Source organism: Fulmarus glacialis, unplaced genomic scaffold (genome assembly GCF_000690835.1).
Source record: "Fulmarus glacialis isolate BGI_N327 unplaced genomic scaffold, ASM69083v1 scaffold27375, whole genome shotgun sequence".
Lineage (NCBI taxonomy): Eukaryota > Metazoa > Chordata > Aves > Procellariiformes > Procellariidae > Fulmarus > Fulmarus glacialis.
The window spans coordinates 31,205-49,224 of record NW_009211676.1 but is presented as its reverse complement, the minus strand read 5'-3'; the positions used below and the strand labels follow the sequence as shown (position 1 = coordinate 49,224).

The 18,020-nt window shown below is 40.6% G+C and overlaps 1 protein-coding gene across 3 annotated transcripts in view; it reads left to right on the top strand.

Moving 5' to 3' along the window:
• The window catches only part of ERG (v-ets avian erythroblastosis virus E26 oncogene homolog), a 32,858-nt gene extending 20,069 nt beyond the window's left edge, over positions 1-12,789 (top strand). For 2 of the 3 annotated variants that reach the window (XM_009577636.1, XM_009577634.1), the window contains 5 exons: positions 748-819; positions 6,664-6,732; positions 7,096-7,152; positions 8,955-9,002; positions 11,810-12,789. In XM_009577636.1, the coding sequence (XP_009575931.1) occupies positions 748-819; positions 6,664-6,732; positions 7,096-7,152; positions 8,955-9,002; positions 11,810-12,330 (767 nt within the window). In that variant the 3' untranslated portion in view covers positions 12,331-12,789. The remainder of the gene's footprint in view (positions 1-747; positions 820-6,663; positions 6,733-7,095; positions 7,153-8,954; positions 9,003-11,809) is intronic. The other variant, XM_009577635.1, reaches the window with a different exon arrangement.
• Positions 12,790-18,020: the final 5,231 nt, after the last annotated feature.

Sequence of the window (18,020 nt, the reverse complement as noted above, 5' to 3'; positions counted from 1 at the left end):
CATTGGGAGTGTGAATAATATCATGCTGATCATCAGCACAAGGAAAATTAGTTGTTCTGGTGGCATAGGAACTTTGGAGTGGGATTTCCAAAGGACCCCAAAAGAGTTAGAAATAAGTTCTTCTTGAAGTCAGCAGTAACTGCAAAAATCCTTGTGACCCTTTTCATATTCCTAGAGATGGTCATTAGAAGTCTGTTGATGCAGCTAGAGCAATTTCAATGCCTGAGATGTGAGATACCATTTTCTATATCAAGCTCAGTATTTTTAATTTTTTCATTCTGTGAAGAGAATGAGATTTCTGAGGGTGTGACCCAAAGCCGATCAAAGTCTGTGAGGAGATTCCCACAGACACCGATAGGCTTTGGCCCAGGCCTACAGTCTCTGTTGAAAATATGAACCTGTTTGGGAAGTGCATGCACTAATGAAGAGAGGCAAAGAAGTTTTATTTCAGAGGATATGAAACCACCTGCCCAGGTGGAGGTGATTGTGGGGAAGGTAGAAGGTATTTCCTGAACTTGACTCTCTCCTCTCTTAACACAGATTTTGCACAGACTTTTATCCAGTAATTTGAATGGATTTGCACAGGTGCAAAGGCTATCGGAATTAACTTTTATATCTAACAGTCCTAAGATAGAAAATAGTTATTCGTAGTCTTCATTCAGACACACTACAAGAGGGAAAATATCAGTGGACTTAGGGACTGTGAAAATGAATCTTTAGGTGTTATGTCTTCTTCTTTCTCTTTAGGAGGTGCCACTTTTATTTTTCCAAATACATCAGTTTATCCAGAAGCAACACAAAGAATTACAACCAGGCCAGGTATGAACAATGACCACCTTTTGTATGCTGTAATCTTACTCATTTCATCTCTTGAAGTATCTCGTTCTTTTTCTCCTTCAAGTCTTTTCATAAGTATTAGGCTATATTTTGAATACACTCACATATTATATACATATATTTTATATATATGTGTGTGCATAAATCATTGTGTAGAGTGAGATGATTAAATAGAGCAGTTTAATGTCTGTTTTTGCCACATATCTCTGTCTTTGAAGCAATGCTATCTAGTGTTTAAAGCACCAGAGAATCAGACAATCAGAGCTGTATTCACTGGTTCTGTTCCATTGTCCCAGCGCAGTCACTTTTCAATGTGCTTCAGCTCTCTGTCTGTAAAATAAGGCAAGAATACCCTCTTTTATAATGCTACTTGATGTATATTGGGAAAAAGTACTCTAAAAATGCAGGATACATGTTTCTCCTGCTATCTTCTTTTCATTTATGTTTGAGGCAAATAAACCCCACAACATCTGATTGTGAGTTTAAGAGATTAAACAAGTAAAATCAAAACATAAGAAAGTTCTTATTGCTCAGAAGTTTGAAGCCCATGAAAGTATTGTGGGTGTGCTGGTTTGTGAAAGGCTAAAGGGAGTAATTAAAGAAGATGAGGACATTGCTATGAAGCTAAAAATTTTCTTTACATCACCCTTCACCACTAAAGATGCTGGAAAAATGCCTAATCTGGACATTTGGTTTTCCAGTAATAAGCACAAAGTACTGTGAGACATCAAGAGGAGTTGCAGCAAAATACTAAATTTAAAGGAAATCAATTACTGAGCCAGAGGCATACATCCAAGTGTTCTGCAGGGACATACACTTGAATTGACTGAACACTTGTGAGAAGATACATTCTCTCATTAAAAACAGAGGGGGTTTTGGATAGCAAATATTTTATCTAACTTTTATCAGTGCTCTAGAGTATAATCCAGGAGATTATACACAAGTAACTATTTTATATACACTTGTATACATGTATATATGCATGTCTGCAGATTTGTTAATTGATAATTAAAAAAGATAGATGGGGAAACAGCTACCAGACCATTACATGATCAAATCCACCCTGTTCGGTTTCTAGGAAAACAAACTCTTCTGCTAGATTTGTTTGTCTATAACAATACTGTAGTTAATAGAAAGGAAACCACTGATCCAATGCATACATTTGGCATTTGGCTTTCATAAGACATTTACCAGAGTGCCCCACAACTATTTACAATAAAAGTTAAATCAACATATCAAAAGAAACAAAATATTTTAACAGATCAAGAACTGGCTAATTAACCTGTTACGAAGACTAAATAATGGACATCTGAAGTCATGGGTGCTTTAGCATTCTCTGTCTATAGTTCTGATCTATATTCTCTGATATATAGTTATTAATAATTGGAAAACGGACAGAAAATTTGGTATAGAACTTGGAGATGATGTACGATTTTGTCATTACTTAAAACCAGAGATTCCTCTAAAGGATTCCTGTACAGGTGCCCAGAGCCTTATTAGAGATCAACGAACTGGCAATATGCTAACAGCTGAAAATACAAGTTCATAAATGCAGTGTAAGACACAAGTTATTTGCGTATCTTACTGATTTCAAATTAACTCTCTTCACTCATAAAAGAAGAACTTAACATAGGCATCTTTATTTATGGCACAATGAAAGTCACTGCTCTAGTTGTTGACCGAAGTCAAAAAAAAGTAAACAAATGAAGAAACACAGTGGAGGATCATATGAGAGATCTGACTGTGCCATTAAATAAATCAGCAGTATGGCCTTGTACAGAAAGCTGTGTGAATCATCCCTTATCAAAAAGGCTATTTGCAGAATTAGAAGGCGCTTAGAGCAAGCCGTGGGGATACGGAAAATCTTTCGAGCATGTTGAAAGATATAAAAGTTTGAAATTTTTCAACTCAGGGTCTGGGGATGAGGAAACATGATATAATTATCAAAATAAAGAGTGTCACAGAGTACCTGCTTAGCCTCAGTATTAGAAGAAGGGGTATTCCCAAAAAAGTTAAACATTTTCATGAAACGTTAAAGCAGACTGTGGCCCTTGTGGTGACAGGTTATAGTAGCACCCAGGAGTTTTGAATGGTAGGGAGGAATCTGGACATGAATATGGATGAGAAGACAAAGCATAGCTATAGAAACGATTACCATCTATGCAATGTAAAACTGGATGCCAGGAGCTCTCAGTAGTTTCCAACGAAAATGAGCATGTAACGTAAGACCAGAGGGACCTGGGTGTCCTGCAGGAAATAACCATGCCAAATGAGAGGATTTCAGGCAAAGGCTAGAATGAGTCTGGTGTGAAAGAATACTATTTTATGGGTGTGTTTCCACTGGACTTGAACAAAAACTGGATTTTGTCATCCCATGAGAAATTCTATGATTTCAATATTTGTTTCATCCTGACTTGTGATGGAAAAACAAAATACTATTTTCTCTGAAGTAAAAGGTTCTAAAAAACCCACATATCAGACATGGTGAAGTCCTTCATTTTAGCATTTTTATCCAAATGACATTTACAATGACACTTTTACAAAACAAAATTCTTTATGTCAACATTAAAAGCATCTTCCTGTGTTGACACAATTCCTTGTGGGAGTTGTAGTTTGGATATGGGGTGTCTCTATTCTTCTGTGTAAACTGGTGTATCCTAACTAAACATTTCCTGCAACAAACTATGATGTGATTTTGAAAGTATTATTTTATTTCATCTTTTACAATTGAAAGTTGACAAACATCTTTGCAGTCAGAATTTTCATCAGAAAGAAAAAGGTGGGGTTTTTTGCAGAAATTCAGTTTTCTCTCAAGAAACTATTTTGTTGGCTTATTCCATGGCTTTCCTTTTCGTTAAATGTCACATTTCAACTAGACTGCAAAGAAGCTTTTCCGTAACAAAGCACCCTTCGTGTGAGAGCAATGGCAGACCCTGGGGACAATCACTTGATGACATGAAAAAGGTCAAAAATGAGGGGGGGGAGTAAATAATGTTAAATGGGAATTAGCCAAATCCTGGGATGCAATTCTGGAGAAAGTAATTAAGCATTGCCATTGTTAAGGCACTACAATAGAAAATAGGAAATGAGCAGGGCTCGTAATGAACTGCAATGACAAAGGCCTATTTCTTCAGTCACCTTTACAACAGAACATGAGGTTTCAGCAAGCTGAGAGTAATACAGTGAAGTTATCAGGAGCTCAGAAAGACCTAATATGGGTTTGTCTACATGGCTCATCAAACAGCATTCCCATCAAAGATCTGCCCAAGATAAGGACATGTTGTACTAATATCTCATGAATAAGAACAGATCTGCTTATCTAGGATAGCAACATGTTTATCAAGGCACAATACTGAACTAAGAACGAAGTTGGAATTTTGTGCTATTTCAAGAAAGGCTGATAACTGGATTTTTCTTTTAATGGAGAGGGCGTAGTCAGAAAACCATTTTATGATGTGTTGAGTTAAAAGGCAAAACAGTTTTTTCACAGTACTAAATTTGTACCAAATATATTTTAAGGCTGCAAGTACCACCAAGTACAAGCATGTAACATCACATAGCCCTCTCAGTGTACAAGTGTCTAATTTGGAGACCCACAAATATACAAAGGGAGGAGAAGAAAGGAGAGGAGAGGAGAGGGGAGAAGAGGGGAGGAGAGGAGAGGAGAGGAGAGGAGAGGAGAGGAGAGGAGAGGAGAGGAGAGAGGGGAGAGGAGAGAGGAGATTGTGGGAGGAGTTGCACAGCCTGATGACAGGCACATACCTTCTATGTGATCTTTTTCCCCTATTTGTCTGTAGTGTTTCTGGGCAGGGAATGGAAGAACTACAGGAAAAAAATAGGTTCCTTGTGTCACCAGAATCTCCCTTGCAAGTCTGCCATGGAGGTAGAGATCTGGCCAGGCAAGGCAGGGCTGGACAAGATACATGCAAGCAGCCCACGGCGGAGCCCTGTCCCCCTCTGTACAGACAGAACTCGGAAACCCCTGGAAACATGACCAGAGTCCTTCTGAATTTTTTTGCCAGATGATAAAGTCCTCAGGCCATGAGGTGTCTCTAACTACAAAAATTAATAGCAGTGTTGATCTCAGCTTGGTCAGGACATCTGCACGTTACAATGATTCTCCTGCACACCAGTATTCTGCTCAGAGATGAGCACTTGTGCAATCCACGTTATTTTCTCCGAGTTTCTGAAGGACAAGAGTGTGGAATAGTTCTCAAGAAATCCAGCATAAAAAGGCACTAGTTATTCAAATGTAATACAAAGATAAATTGCATATCTCAGCAAATGCAAAGTTTTTGAAGTATAAGATTCCGGGAGACGACAGTGCTGGTAATGCCAGTCTGCTACTCAAGCCAAACAGACTAAATAAATTAAAGGCAATTTGGTTGTGAATTTCACATTACACTTTATTTCCATTCGATACTTCTGCTCATAGTGCTTGGAAATGGGCAGATACATGTGTTTTGCACAGAGCCAGTCTGTGACTGTTTCTTTACTTCCTAACTGGTTCCATTTCTAAAATAAAGCACAAGCACTGTTAAGAATCAAACCATCTGCACCAGCTTAGTTATACAAGGTGGGTACTGCTACCTTCCTGAGATCCTGGGCACGCTACTTAAGTCTCTGATTTTGGCAGCAATTTTACCTAATGTGTTAAAGCCAGCCACAGAAAAGCACAGGCAACTGCAAAAGATTTCAAAGGGTAAACCAAACATTTGAATTTCCTATGTATATTTTATGAAGAAAGCTTTTACATTTTAGTTTCTTCATTTTTATATGCTAAAGCAGTTGAATGAAATAGAAGTAATGAGTAAATAAAAGAAAAGGCAAATGAAAATTTAGATACATAAAGTTAAGGAGCTTGTCCCAAAAAGCAGAAAGGACTATTTAAATAGATGAAGCAGGAAAAAAGCTATCTACTTTTTGGAAGAAATATAATACATATACATATATATGTTTAACATTTAAGCATGTTCACTGTTTTCAGTTTCTAAAGATCTGTGAGGATACTGGGGTGTGGAAGGGAAAGTGAAGGAAAAAGAATTACTAATAATTTGAAATGACTAGTAGAAGAGAAACAAGTGCGATTGGCAAAGTGCGGCAATCAATTATCCCAAAAGGTTGGACTCTGAATGATGAGAGTGGGACCAGAGAGTGCATCTGAGGAAGAGAGCACTTGCAAACACAAACATACAACAGTGGTTTAGAGGAATCTCCAACAGACAAAACCAAGACTTTGTTGTCTCTGCCTATGACCAGGTGGCAGAAAAGGGAACTCTCAAACTCAGCCTAAAAGGTTTGATTAATCTCAAGGGGTGACAGCAAAAGACTAACAAAGAATGGCACATTAAATCCACTAAAGTCTATCTTCTTAAAATACTGTTACATGCTGAGATTGGGAGGGAATGGTACACAGTTTATGCTTAATCTGAGCTCTGACCTCTTGGGGAACTTTTTCTGCAAGACTCTAGCATAAATTGTCCCTGATGTGCAGTTTGTGTCATTCCTTGGTGTCCTGGGCTGTGGAAGGAGACCAAAGGGAGTATTCTGAGCCTTTGGAAATGTTGGACTCTATAGAATATTTGTACCAGCTATTTCAGTGCAGTTCAGACACCTAACAAGAATAGGCACCTCTAAAGAGCAATGCAGAGGGCAATGTGGTACTGCTATTTTTAGAGACAATAAAGACGATAAAGGTTTTAACAAGCAGCGTCCTTTCGATTTGAATAATTTTTCCAGTCCAATGGGTCCCCTGGAAATGTGCTCCTTATGGACATAAACACTTTATGCCATATCTGCATATATCAGTGTATTTTTTCTTCACAGATTTGCCTTATGAGCAAGCCAGAAGATCAGCATGGACGAGTCACACCCACCCCAGTCCTCAGTCAAAAGGTAAAAAACATCTGCATATGTCCAGCCTGTGGGCCTAATGCACATCTGGTGCAACCTGGATAGACTCTGAAATGAAGTGATAGGAGCTACCTCAGCATTCAGCTCTGGAGGATTTTTACCTGTGCCTTGGCTGGAAAGCCTGTTAGCTGTGTATGGGCAATACTGGGTGGAGTCACTGGGGCAGCTACATCCTTCCTTGAACTCAAGCTTCATCAGGTCCATGACCATATAGTCTTATAAAGCTAAATCCTATTGTGACCATCGAGTGGTGAGCAGCAGGAGTCAAAGACCTGTGATCTATCACAGGTTTGGTGACCATCTTCGAAACTGGAAAAATAACTACGTGTTTTTTTCCATTTTCAGCTACGCAGCCATCATCCTCAACAGTTCCCAAAACAGAAGACCAGCGTCCTCAGTTAGGTGGGTGTCATTTTGTTTGAATTATGCCTGGGTGTGACAGCGTTTGTTGAACATGATGAGAAAGACAGCTCTCACCTACCAACCAGAAGAAAATGCAACATCTGATTCAGACCACTAATGAGATCTCCAGCTGGTGACCGCTAAATCCCCAGACATGTATGAGTTGGCTCTACATCTGGATCTGAGATGAAGGCCATTGAAAATTGCTTTTAGTAATGTTTAATGGCAGTAACGACCTTGCAGAGTAAAAAAGCTGTTAAACAAAATACCTATATACAGTTTAGGTACAAAGGTGGAAGGTAAGGATGTCAAAAGACTATATATTCCACAGTAGTTGAAAAGCTAGCAGTTGGAAAATGTGCATGAGCAAAGAAAGGAAAATGGATTACACCATAAAGAAGCCTATTTGAATTGGGCTCCTGAAATTAAACAGGAAAATTAGAAGGATTCTTAGTCTATTGGGAAACTGAGGAGAAAGTAGAAGTTTATGAGTTTGTAGACTAGTGTTTTTGCAAAATGGGTGCATTTTGTGGTTTCAACGCAGCTAATCCATGGGGTAGGACCTAATCCCTTACTGTGAGTTAGACTGTGTTTTGGACGGGTAGCTGGAAAGCACTGCAGAGATTCTGAGTCAGTTATGGCTTTTGTTAACAGCAAAAGGGTAGAAATAGGAAATAAAAAAGATACGGAGGATATTCTTAGCTCAGAAGACTCTGAGCCTGTTTTTATCACATGGATTTGAAATCATTATTCTGGTTTTTGTTATAGCTAAATAAGACTGTGCGCATGACTACATCTCATTAACTCATATGCATGCTGCCTGGGAAGTATTATACTGCTTTTTGCTCAAATACTTTTTATCTAATCTGGCCTTCCAACCATGAGAATCTTTCAAGAAATGTACTGATGATTTGTGTAAGTCCTTAGGGCCGTTTAATGGCTGTGTGTGAGCTGCACAGATTATTTAAATGTATAAGGAATGTGACCTGATTATCTTCTTGGCTGTAAAACTGGCGGCCGTTTGAGAGCAGCTGTCCAGAGACAAGGCAGCCCAGTGACAGGGTCGTTCCATGAGGGGCTCCGGGCTGTGCTTGCAGCCCATTGCTTTGGCTTTTGTACTTCTGTCACAGCCTTCCCCGTTTCCTGTTGTACTTCAATTCAGGTCAAAATAAGTTTTCATTTCCGGAGGGAACCCCTGGAGGAGAACATTGTGTGGCTGACACAGGCTCTTCTGAAAACCCTAGTTGCAAGGTTAATACAGGGGATCCCTCACTGGACTCAGTGACAAAGAAGAACAGAGCCAGCCACATTGCCTGGGCTCAGCCGTGCACTCTCAGCCCTCGTCTGGAGGCTCTTTTGGCACAGAAAGAGTTAGTGGTGCAGGGAGAACAAATGTGGCCTCACAAGAAGAGAGGCCGCTGTCCTTTGCGGAGGGGACTCTCACCCCATTACCTGTCTGTGCCTGTGGGCCCTGGCACACTCAAAGGGTGCCTGTGTGTATGTGTACTTTATTTAAGTAGGAATCGGAATACCAAATTTACAGTGTGTCTGAATATATGCTTGTGCACGCTAATACAGCACAAAAGGCAAATGTGTATCCTTGCAGTTGTTCACTTGCACACCCAATTTTAAGGGAAAACATGCAAATATTGCGATGCAGAGAAAGGAACCTCTTTCCCCGGTGTTGGACCTGCTGTCCCATCAGGCGATGTACACTGCCCTTTACAAGGTTAAAAAATAACATGTAAAATATTTGACATCATTGTTACATGATTTAAAAACTTTCTTTCACAATTTTGTAGATCCGTATCAGATTCTTGGACCGACCAGCAGCCGACTTGCAAATCCAGGTGAGAAGGGATTTTGCTGATTTAGGAGGATTGCTCTTCACTGCTAGTGTCCCCACTTCAGCTGTAAGGCCAGACCTGGAAGGTGATGTGACCAATTTTATCACTCTTCAGTATGATTCAGTGGGAGCTGATGCTACCCAATGTGTTGCAGGATTAGGTTTCTAAATCACGCAAGGGTGGGACTGAGGTCACAGATTAAGACAGATAAACTCATGTATCTTAATGTAGGTATCTACACATGAGCTAGGTGTCTTATTTCCCATGATATTCACTGGAGACATAGTTAATATAGCTCTCCATAGAGAGCTATTCAAATCATCCTAGAGTAGATGGTTACATTCAGTCAGTCAAATACCTCATTAGAGGTATTTCAACTCCTCATATCAATAGGCAACTTCAGTTGCCTAAACATCGGGATTTTGTTAAGTGCTGTAAGATATCCCATCTGGCCTCCAAGTACCCCTCCAGAAGGGCGTGAGTCTCTTCTACCGATCTGCATCATACGTGTTCCAGATTCTGTTAATCCACATTACAATGCCATACTGACCTTGACAAATACAAAATTTTGGGATGAATAACCCAAACCAGCAAAAATATATAGGGGAAAAACAGGAAAGCATAATCTATTTGCAAAGAATAATTGGGTTAGACACTTCAGAAATGTTCTCCCACTTTAAGAAGGCCGCTACAGAGCACGTTGTGGACAGGGGCTTGTAGCGTATTTTAGCTAAAGACGAGGAACCTTCTTGGTGAGTTAATAACTCTGATTGTGAACTGTGCAGATTTCACCGTTGCTGCTGGGAATCCGCAGGGGACACTGTGGCCATACACCACCATAATCAACAACATAATCTGCCACAACGGATTGACATTGTATGTGCCACTTCCTATTTCCCTTGCTTTAACAGCCACAGGGCACAGTGTTCCTTGTTCCACATGGCAGGTCTTCTCAACCCTCAGTAACAATGTTTCTTCTTACAATGACAGTATGGCTTTTCAAGGCACGAAATCGCCAAAATACTGATCCATTTCCTTTCACTTTGTCCCAAGTGACATCAAGCACAGTTCTAGATTAGCTTACTTTCTAAATGGTTTTGCATGGCATAGGAAAGCAATTAAGTATTAAGAACAGGATTTTCCAAATGGCCTAAGGCGGTGGGTTTCCAGGTGACACTGATCTTAACTGGAAGTGGGGGCCTACCTCCCTTTAATTTGTCCATAAACCCCGGCTTTTACAATTTTGTCAAGCGTCCATTTGGTAGCCTTCATTACTGTGGAAGACACTAACATGATCTGGATGGGGATACTTTTTTAACATTTGGATATGGAATTCCTACACATCATCATTCCTGTGCTTTAACATGTTTTGTGTGTTTATAAATTGGTGGAATTACTCTCTCATTAAAAGGAAATTGACAGCAACCATTTATTTTCATAGGACTATATATTACATTTGGAAGGCAAGTGTTTATATTAGAACATATGTTGGATTGCTTATTCAAAAATTTGTGTTTTGTCCAGTGCTGAACTGTTTATTGATTTCCAAAGGCTAATCCTCTTGTTATATTTCGTGTATTAAAACTTGCATGCCTTGCTCATACCATGGATTCTTTTGTTTGTTTGTTTACTTAATGCATGTTAATGGAACAGAAGAAATTCATTAAGGACACTTTGGATAAATATCACTTGAACGAATATGGTTTTCAGTTGCACTGAAGTATAAACTGCGAATGGATTTCAGATGCTACTCTAGCTTGATATTATAATTCGCTACTATAAGCTTTCTAAAGAAAAGCTTGTTTATTATACCCACATATCTGGTGTGGAAAAAAAAAAGAAACCCAACCAGCTCCTGGTCAGAGATGTACTTAGAAGTTAGCACATACAAGCTGGTTGGCAAATTCTGCTGACATTGTGCTTGTGAAACAGACTGCCTTGCAAGCTGCTTCAGCTGTATTTTGCATCATTTCAGTGCTGCTTTATTAAGAAATACTATGCTTTTAACATGAATATCAGTGGCAAGGCCCTTTGAAATGTACTTTTAATTGACTAAAATGGTCAAATTTTGTTCCTGTAACTCAGGGCAACACAATTCTGCAAAGTTGACAGCAGACTAATTATTTTCTTTTTAAGATGAAATTGGCAGAGGAGGGAGAAAAAAACAACAACGTTTTAAGTCTGAACTTCAATAATCATTTAAACTCGTTTGACACAGAACGATGACAAGAATGTATTTTATGGACCTTTTCACTGTTCTTGCAAATGTTTTGCCCTATGGTTGTATGCAGCGCAACAGCAAGCTAATAAGTTTCCGTTCTGCATTTCCCCAAATGCTGCAAATGGATGATATGGTTTGGCATGAGCCCAGCTTTCTCTAAACTTCTCCATTTTGTGTAGGCTTATTCCATAGCAGAGAACATTTAGTTGCAACATAATGCTGTGAGAACAAGCAAAATGTTACGCAAGTGAAAGCTGTTTGTCCTGAACTTTAGAGATTAGTTTCCTAAATGAGCGCTGTATTATTTCCCCATCAATTGTCTACACTGAATGACATTAGGTAACTCTTAAATCTCCATGTAATGGCATTCTGCCACTCAGATGAGGGAAAACATGACACATTACCATTATCTCTGCTGTTTAGGATTTCATGAGACAGGGCTGGGAGAAAGGGGACTAGGTAAGAGTAAGAAGTAGGAACCGACATTGCAACATTTCCTAATAGGGTCCTATGTGAGAGCCTGGAAGAATTGATGTCTTAACATTATTAGTCACTAGTCCTGACACTTCTATTTCGTTTCCCCCTGCAGGGAGCGGGCAGATACAGCTATGGCAGTTCCTGCTGGAGCTCCTCTCGGACAGCTCCAACTCCAACTGCATCACCTGGGAGGGCACCAATGGGGAGTTCAAGATGACCGACCCCGACGAAGTGGCTCGACGCTGGGGGGAGCGGAAAAGTAAACCTAACATGAACTACGACAAACTCAGCCGTGCGCTTCGCTACTACTATGATAAAAATATTATGACTAAGGTTCATGGTAAGCGCTACGCCTACAAATTTGATTTCCATGGAATCGCTCAGGCTCTCCAGCCTCACCCCCCAGAGTCGTCCATGTACAAATACCCATCAGACCTCCCCTACATGAGTTCCTATCATGCGCACCCTCAGAAGATGAACTTTGTAGCTCCCCACCCCCCTGCTTTGCCCGTAACATCGTCCAGCTTTTTCGCTGCCCCTAATCCGTACTGGAATTCACCAACTGGAGGTATCTACCCCAATACCAGGCTGCCAGCTGCTCATATGCCTTCTCATCTTGGCACCTACTACTAAGTGGGGAAGAAAAGAAACACCAGAGAAAGCAAAGACACTTCTCGCTGGGATAGAGTCCCTGATGAATTGCAATGAACTCTATTGGAGTACACGAATTAAAAGTGCCTAAAGAGACAAGTGAAGGTTTGGCTGGGAAAAAACACATTAAAAAATAGATGTCAAAAAGACTCTTTGTAGTAGGGATTTGAAGGAGATATTCAAGAAGTATTAAGATACTAAAATGTAATGTATATGGGCATCGACTCTGTGGACCAAACAACAATAGACTATTGTAGGTAAAAGCATGAAATGATAAGGAAAACCTACGAAAGCTAGTGGTCTTAAAAAGTTGATAAGCTTATGTGTAAAGTTTGATATCTTGCTAGTGCAAAACTGGGACTATACTACAGCAATATAAGGATAAGTCTATAGTGACCTAACATACAATATATGAATCATTACAAAAGAGGGGGGAAGAAGGGAAAAAAAAAAAAGAAAAAAAACATACCTGTATTTAAAAAAAATCAAAACATATCAACAAAAGAGACTGGTTTAGTGTGGAAGCTGATTTGGATTATAACAGCATTGTTTTGGTTAAAATCAAATGCGTTCCATTCATCAGAGTGTTATCAGCTACTCAAACTGTGAAGACAATCCAGACTTTAAGATTCCTTGACAGTATTACAGGAACCCTGAGCCAAACATTGGAAATGAGAATGTGCTGAAGGGCAAGTGTATGATTGTAGATCAGAGGCCTGCACCTGACAGAGGAAGCGGAAAGGAGAAAGAGGAGGACATAGTGGTGAGAATGGGAGAAAAGAAACTTCTTTACCAGTAGAGACTGAAAAGACTGAAAACTTAGTAGCGTGGGACTATGAAGAAACACTTGTTTGGACTTGTGAAACATATTGCTCAGTATCATACCATTCCCAGTATTACAGGAGGAACAGACTTGATTTTATAGTAATAAAAAAAAGTGGAAAAAGGGAAAAGCAGAAGAATTCAGAAATCAGAATATGCATCTCTTTAAAAAAAAAAGTAAAACTGGAATTGTGTTTGATATTTAAAAGTTACCAGTTAGAACCTCATCGTTATTAAGGGAGTTTGTTTTCTATTGGTTAAAGCAAGAGACAACCCCTGACTGCCAAAATCAGAAATCATCTAAGTATTTTTGTTAGGCGGGCGCCAGTTTTTCTTTATCGAGTCGCGAACGCTGTGCGTTTGTCAGAATGAAGTATACAAGTCAATGTTATTTTTTCCTTTTTATATAATTATATAACTTATGCATTTATACACTACGAGTTGATCTCGGCCAACCAAAGACACAAAAAAGGGACAATCAAAACTATTGTGGCCTTGAATTTTAACTCTGTATGCTTAATGTTTACATTATGAACATATTAGTACTTAGAATGCAGAATGTATGTAATAAAATAAGCTTGGCCTAGCATGGCAATTCAGATTGACACTGTAGTTTGCATTTGCATTTGCATTTTTAGTGCCTGACACACCTATCAGATCTCCTACTCACCAAGTTAAAATATGCTAGGCATTTTGTTTTAAAATTTTGTTTTGTGAAATCTGTCAATCATGAAAATGTAGGACCAAATAGCAATGCTTAGCGTAAGTTCAAAGCAGACAGGTGCTGTGTATCTTCTTTTCCAGACAGTTCTGCTACAATACTTGCAGCCCTTCTTTAACAGTGCCTTGCCATTCTTGTCCTGAGCTTCTTTTGCCCTGAGATTGCAACCATGCCCAATTCTTTGACAACTTCACGGCCAAGATTGAAAATGAAGTCTAAAGGAGGCCTCTAAGGAAGAATACTGACACCCAGAAATTAACTTTTGTTGCCGACAGATTAGGCGGCATAATCTCAGCCTGAGATGTATTTTCATACTGAATCATATGTTGAATTACCATGCCCCCTGGCTATTAATACATACTGTATCATTATTAGTAAATAAAGTGAATAATGAATAACTTCCATTATTCCTCACTTTAGAATGGAGTATATGGTAGCTTGTTAATTTGTCATTGCAGTCCATCCTGGCTGTTTACAAAGGGCAGGATGTTTCCTTTCTGTTCTAGATTTAGAGGCTTCCCACACTGCACCCTGGGCCCCGAAACTACATCTGGTGCCTAATGGCATGACTCCGTTTTTTTGCAACACCAGCTGAAGAACTGGTCTGGAAAATCAGCAGTGACATTTATGAGTGGCTCTCCGCAGTAGGCAGTGTTTACTGCAGAGACCCCAGACAGCTCAGACCTCCAACTCTATCCCTCTTTTTGCTGTTCTTTTGTCTCTTTTTCAGACAAAATGGGTGCGGTTTCAGGTTTTATAGCAAATGTTCTGCTTATCCGTTGTGTGGAGCATTAATCAGTGCTGTGCAATGGGAACCTACTTGCCAGACTCCCATGTTATGGGTGTCTTGGTGGCAGTTTATAAGCACAGGATTATATTACTAATGTTTGAGACTTGAGCGGTGGCATCATAAGCCCTGTGATCGTTTGGGAAATAAGCACTGTAAGTCTGTATCTCTTAAAAGCTAAAAACTCACGGAAAGGTTAGAAAAACTGAACTCTTGGAAAAGGTTAGTCACTCACTGTTTTAGAAAGTTATGGCAGGCACACCTACATGCTGACTATAAGAATAATAGTTTGCCTTTCAGTGGAAATACATCTACAGATGCTTGCTATCTACTTCATGTGTACTTCCAACTCAAAAAACGGTAAGTGTATTGTTGAACCACCTTTTAATTAAACACTTAAAAATCCAGATAAAACAACCATTTTTGTTTAGATTGGCAAGGACATGCCTGGAGGCCTCCAAAACATCCCCAGTGCTCACAGAGCTGCCTGCAGGATTTCCAGATTGTGTTGCCTGGCTGCTATCATGTGCAATGGGAACAAGATCCTGACATTAAAAGAAAGGGTCCAAATCCTGGGACAGGGATGGAGTCACAGCAGGTGGCATGGTGGAGACCCCCTCATGATGAAGAGCAAAATCCTACAGTAGGCCATGGGTAAGCTCACTGGTGAACCAGTCCAGGACACCTGTCTTAGAGCTACACCTTTCCCGAGGACCAGCTCACAGCTTTCCAGGAGCCTTGGAAAACCTGGATTTTGCAACCCTGAGGATGAAGAGGAGAGTGAAGGATGGAGACATCCTACTGCTGCTGCATTGGGACGGGTGGCTCTGCTACTTGCAGGGCCTCCCTACCCAGGGGCAGCAGCTGCCCCACGGGGTCTTCCTGCTGGAGGGCAAGGATCAGCCCAGTGTCCCAGGGAACTGGCACAGGCAAAACAGGCAGCGGACTCGTGGTAGTGTGTCTGCTGATCGCTGCTACCCAATCTGGCCCTGTTAGTGGGAGCCAGGAAGACTGGAGCGAGGCCAGAGTTTTAGGGACTGGTTCCCAGTTCAGACCAGGACAAGGCATGGACCCAGTACAGCCAAAATCCTCAGGTAAGCTGAGCAAGTCTGTGTGCATACCACGAGAGGCGTTCACGTGAGGCTCAGCCAGACCCCATGACCTCAGCTGAACATGCCGTCTGTTTGCCATTTAAGCACCTGGATGCATGGACAACATGGCCCTGATGAGTCCACGTTTGTACAAGTTGGTCATGGTGATAACTTTGGCCGTTTGTTTAAATCAGAACTTCTTTTAAAGTCAGTTATCAGTCAAGTCTCATGCCTTATTACAGCGCTCTGAGGACTGCTCTGAAAGTAGAAGCTTTATTTCTCCTGAAATTTAGAGATACATATGTGTGCTTATCTTTCACCAAGAAATACACATCTGTCTGAGAAGCTACACTGTAACATGGGAAGTGATGGTGAGAAAAGTTTTAAAAGTAAAACTAGGAAGCTCGAATTTCACTGTTCTCGATCAAGATATTTCCCCTGATATTAAATTGGTTTTAGTGAGTATATAAAAAATGCCTTCGAAGGATGTATTTTACAACACTTGTATTGTGATCCTTAAGGGAAGATCGACAGAGGTTAGGACAGCAGAGCACCAACTGTAATGAACTCCTTCATTCCCCATACTTTCCACATTTAGAAGAGTCCACGTTGGGTACCTCAAACGCCACGTGCTTTTTAAACTGCCCACAGAAACACAGGGATCATAGTGATTTAGACTTTCTTTTGCAAATTCTTCTTGCTCAGACTGTTTCTTACACCAGCTAAGATCTAATTTTAAAATAAATTTTTAATTACAGATGCATTAAAAAAGGTAAAAAACCCCACTCTACCTTATTTTATATGCTTAATGATTCCATGATCTTTTTCTGTGCCACCTTCTCAAGTTTTGGTCACATCAGGGGAATGGCTCTGAGAATAGTCTCTACTTACCTGAATCAGTGGTAAGTCAGAATGGCACCTCATCCATCCAAAGGATTCCGTTAACTCATGCCTGAATTTTAACTGCCTCCTGAAGCAATCCTGATGCAACACAAGTGCTTAGTTCCCTATCTGGTCAGTGGAGGGAGTCTTCAGATATCTTCACAGCAGATCCTGCCTGCCTGCCTTTGGGCAGGATCCTTTGTTAAGGAGATGAGGTGCTACCATGGAGGCTCACAGCGGATGTGGCTAGTCCTTGGGCTTGGCTGGGACCTTGCTGACCATCAGCAAGACAAGCCCTTTCCTGAGTGACAAGTAACCCAGTTATGTGGCAGCAGCATCTGGTGGAAAAAAACAGAGCTCCTTTGTGCTTTCTTGGTAAAGATATTTCTTCTTTTTTTCTCCTCACTGGAGTTGTCACATCCCTCGCTGTGTTGGGCTGTTTGGAGAGCCCTTCATCATCAGAGCTCGGCCAAGAGCTCACAGCCCTTAGGGTTCAGAGGGGGCCACCCTCCAGCATGTGGCATTACACTGAGAGAGGCAAGGGCTAAGGAGTCCATGAAGCCTCCCCCTTAGTTAATTAGCACTATGCCTCTCTCTCCATAATGAACACTGCATATACACACACCTGGTCGAGGCATGAAGCTCTCGGCTATACGCCCTCTCATGCCTCTGACCATCTGGTTATGTCTTGACCTCTGTGCAGACCACACAAGTGGGTCACACCAGGATTTCAGCAAGAGAAAACATGAAAATGAAGTCTGGGTAAGCCACACCATTTTCAGGAAGCACATGAGGCTGCTCAGAAGGCTGTCCTGGCTCCCTGCTTGTTTCCAGGCTTCATCTGCAACCCTCAAAGTGGCTTGACTCCACCACTGCCTCTTGGGCGGTGTGACCGCTCCTTCAGGGCACTGGCAGCTGAGACTACATCAGATGCATGACCCAGTGAAAGCCTTGCTTGAAGAAGGGGGACCACTTGGTGAGCTGGTTAATGAGGATATTAGGCCAACTGCAATGTGGAAAATTGTTTCAAAATGTAATGGCCATCATTGTTTTAAAAAGGCACATATTTTCAAGAAAACTAAATAAAACAGCCAGGCTGCTTAGGCTAGGAATTGCCCTGAGATGTACTCTTAAATCACTGGAGTGAGGACTTCTCAAAACCAGGCTCAGAAAATTTCTTGGGTTGTGTACCAGAATCTTGGGCCATATATATTTCATAAAAGAATAAGGGGCAGAATAATTTTCTATGCACAATCCTAGAAATACTGAGAAAGTCTACTTTGGAAACCCCATCCATCCTCCTCACTATTACAGAACTGTTTTCTATTGTATACTTACTGATGTTTCCTTAACCCTCTTCTCATTTGAA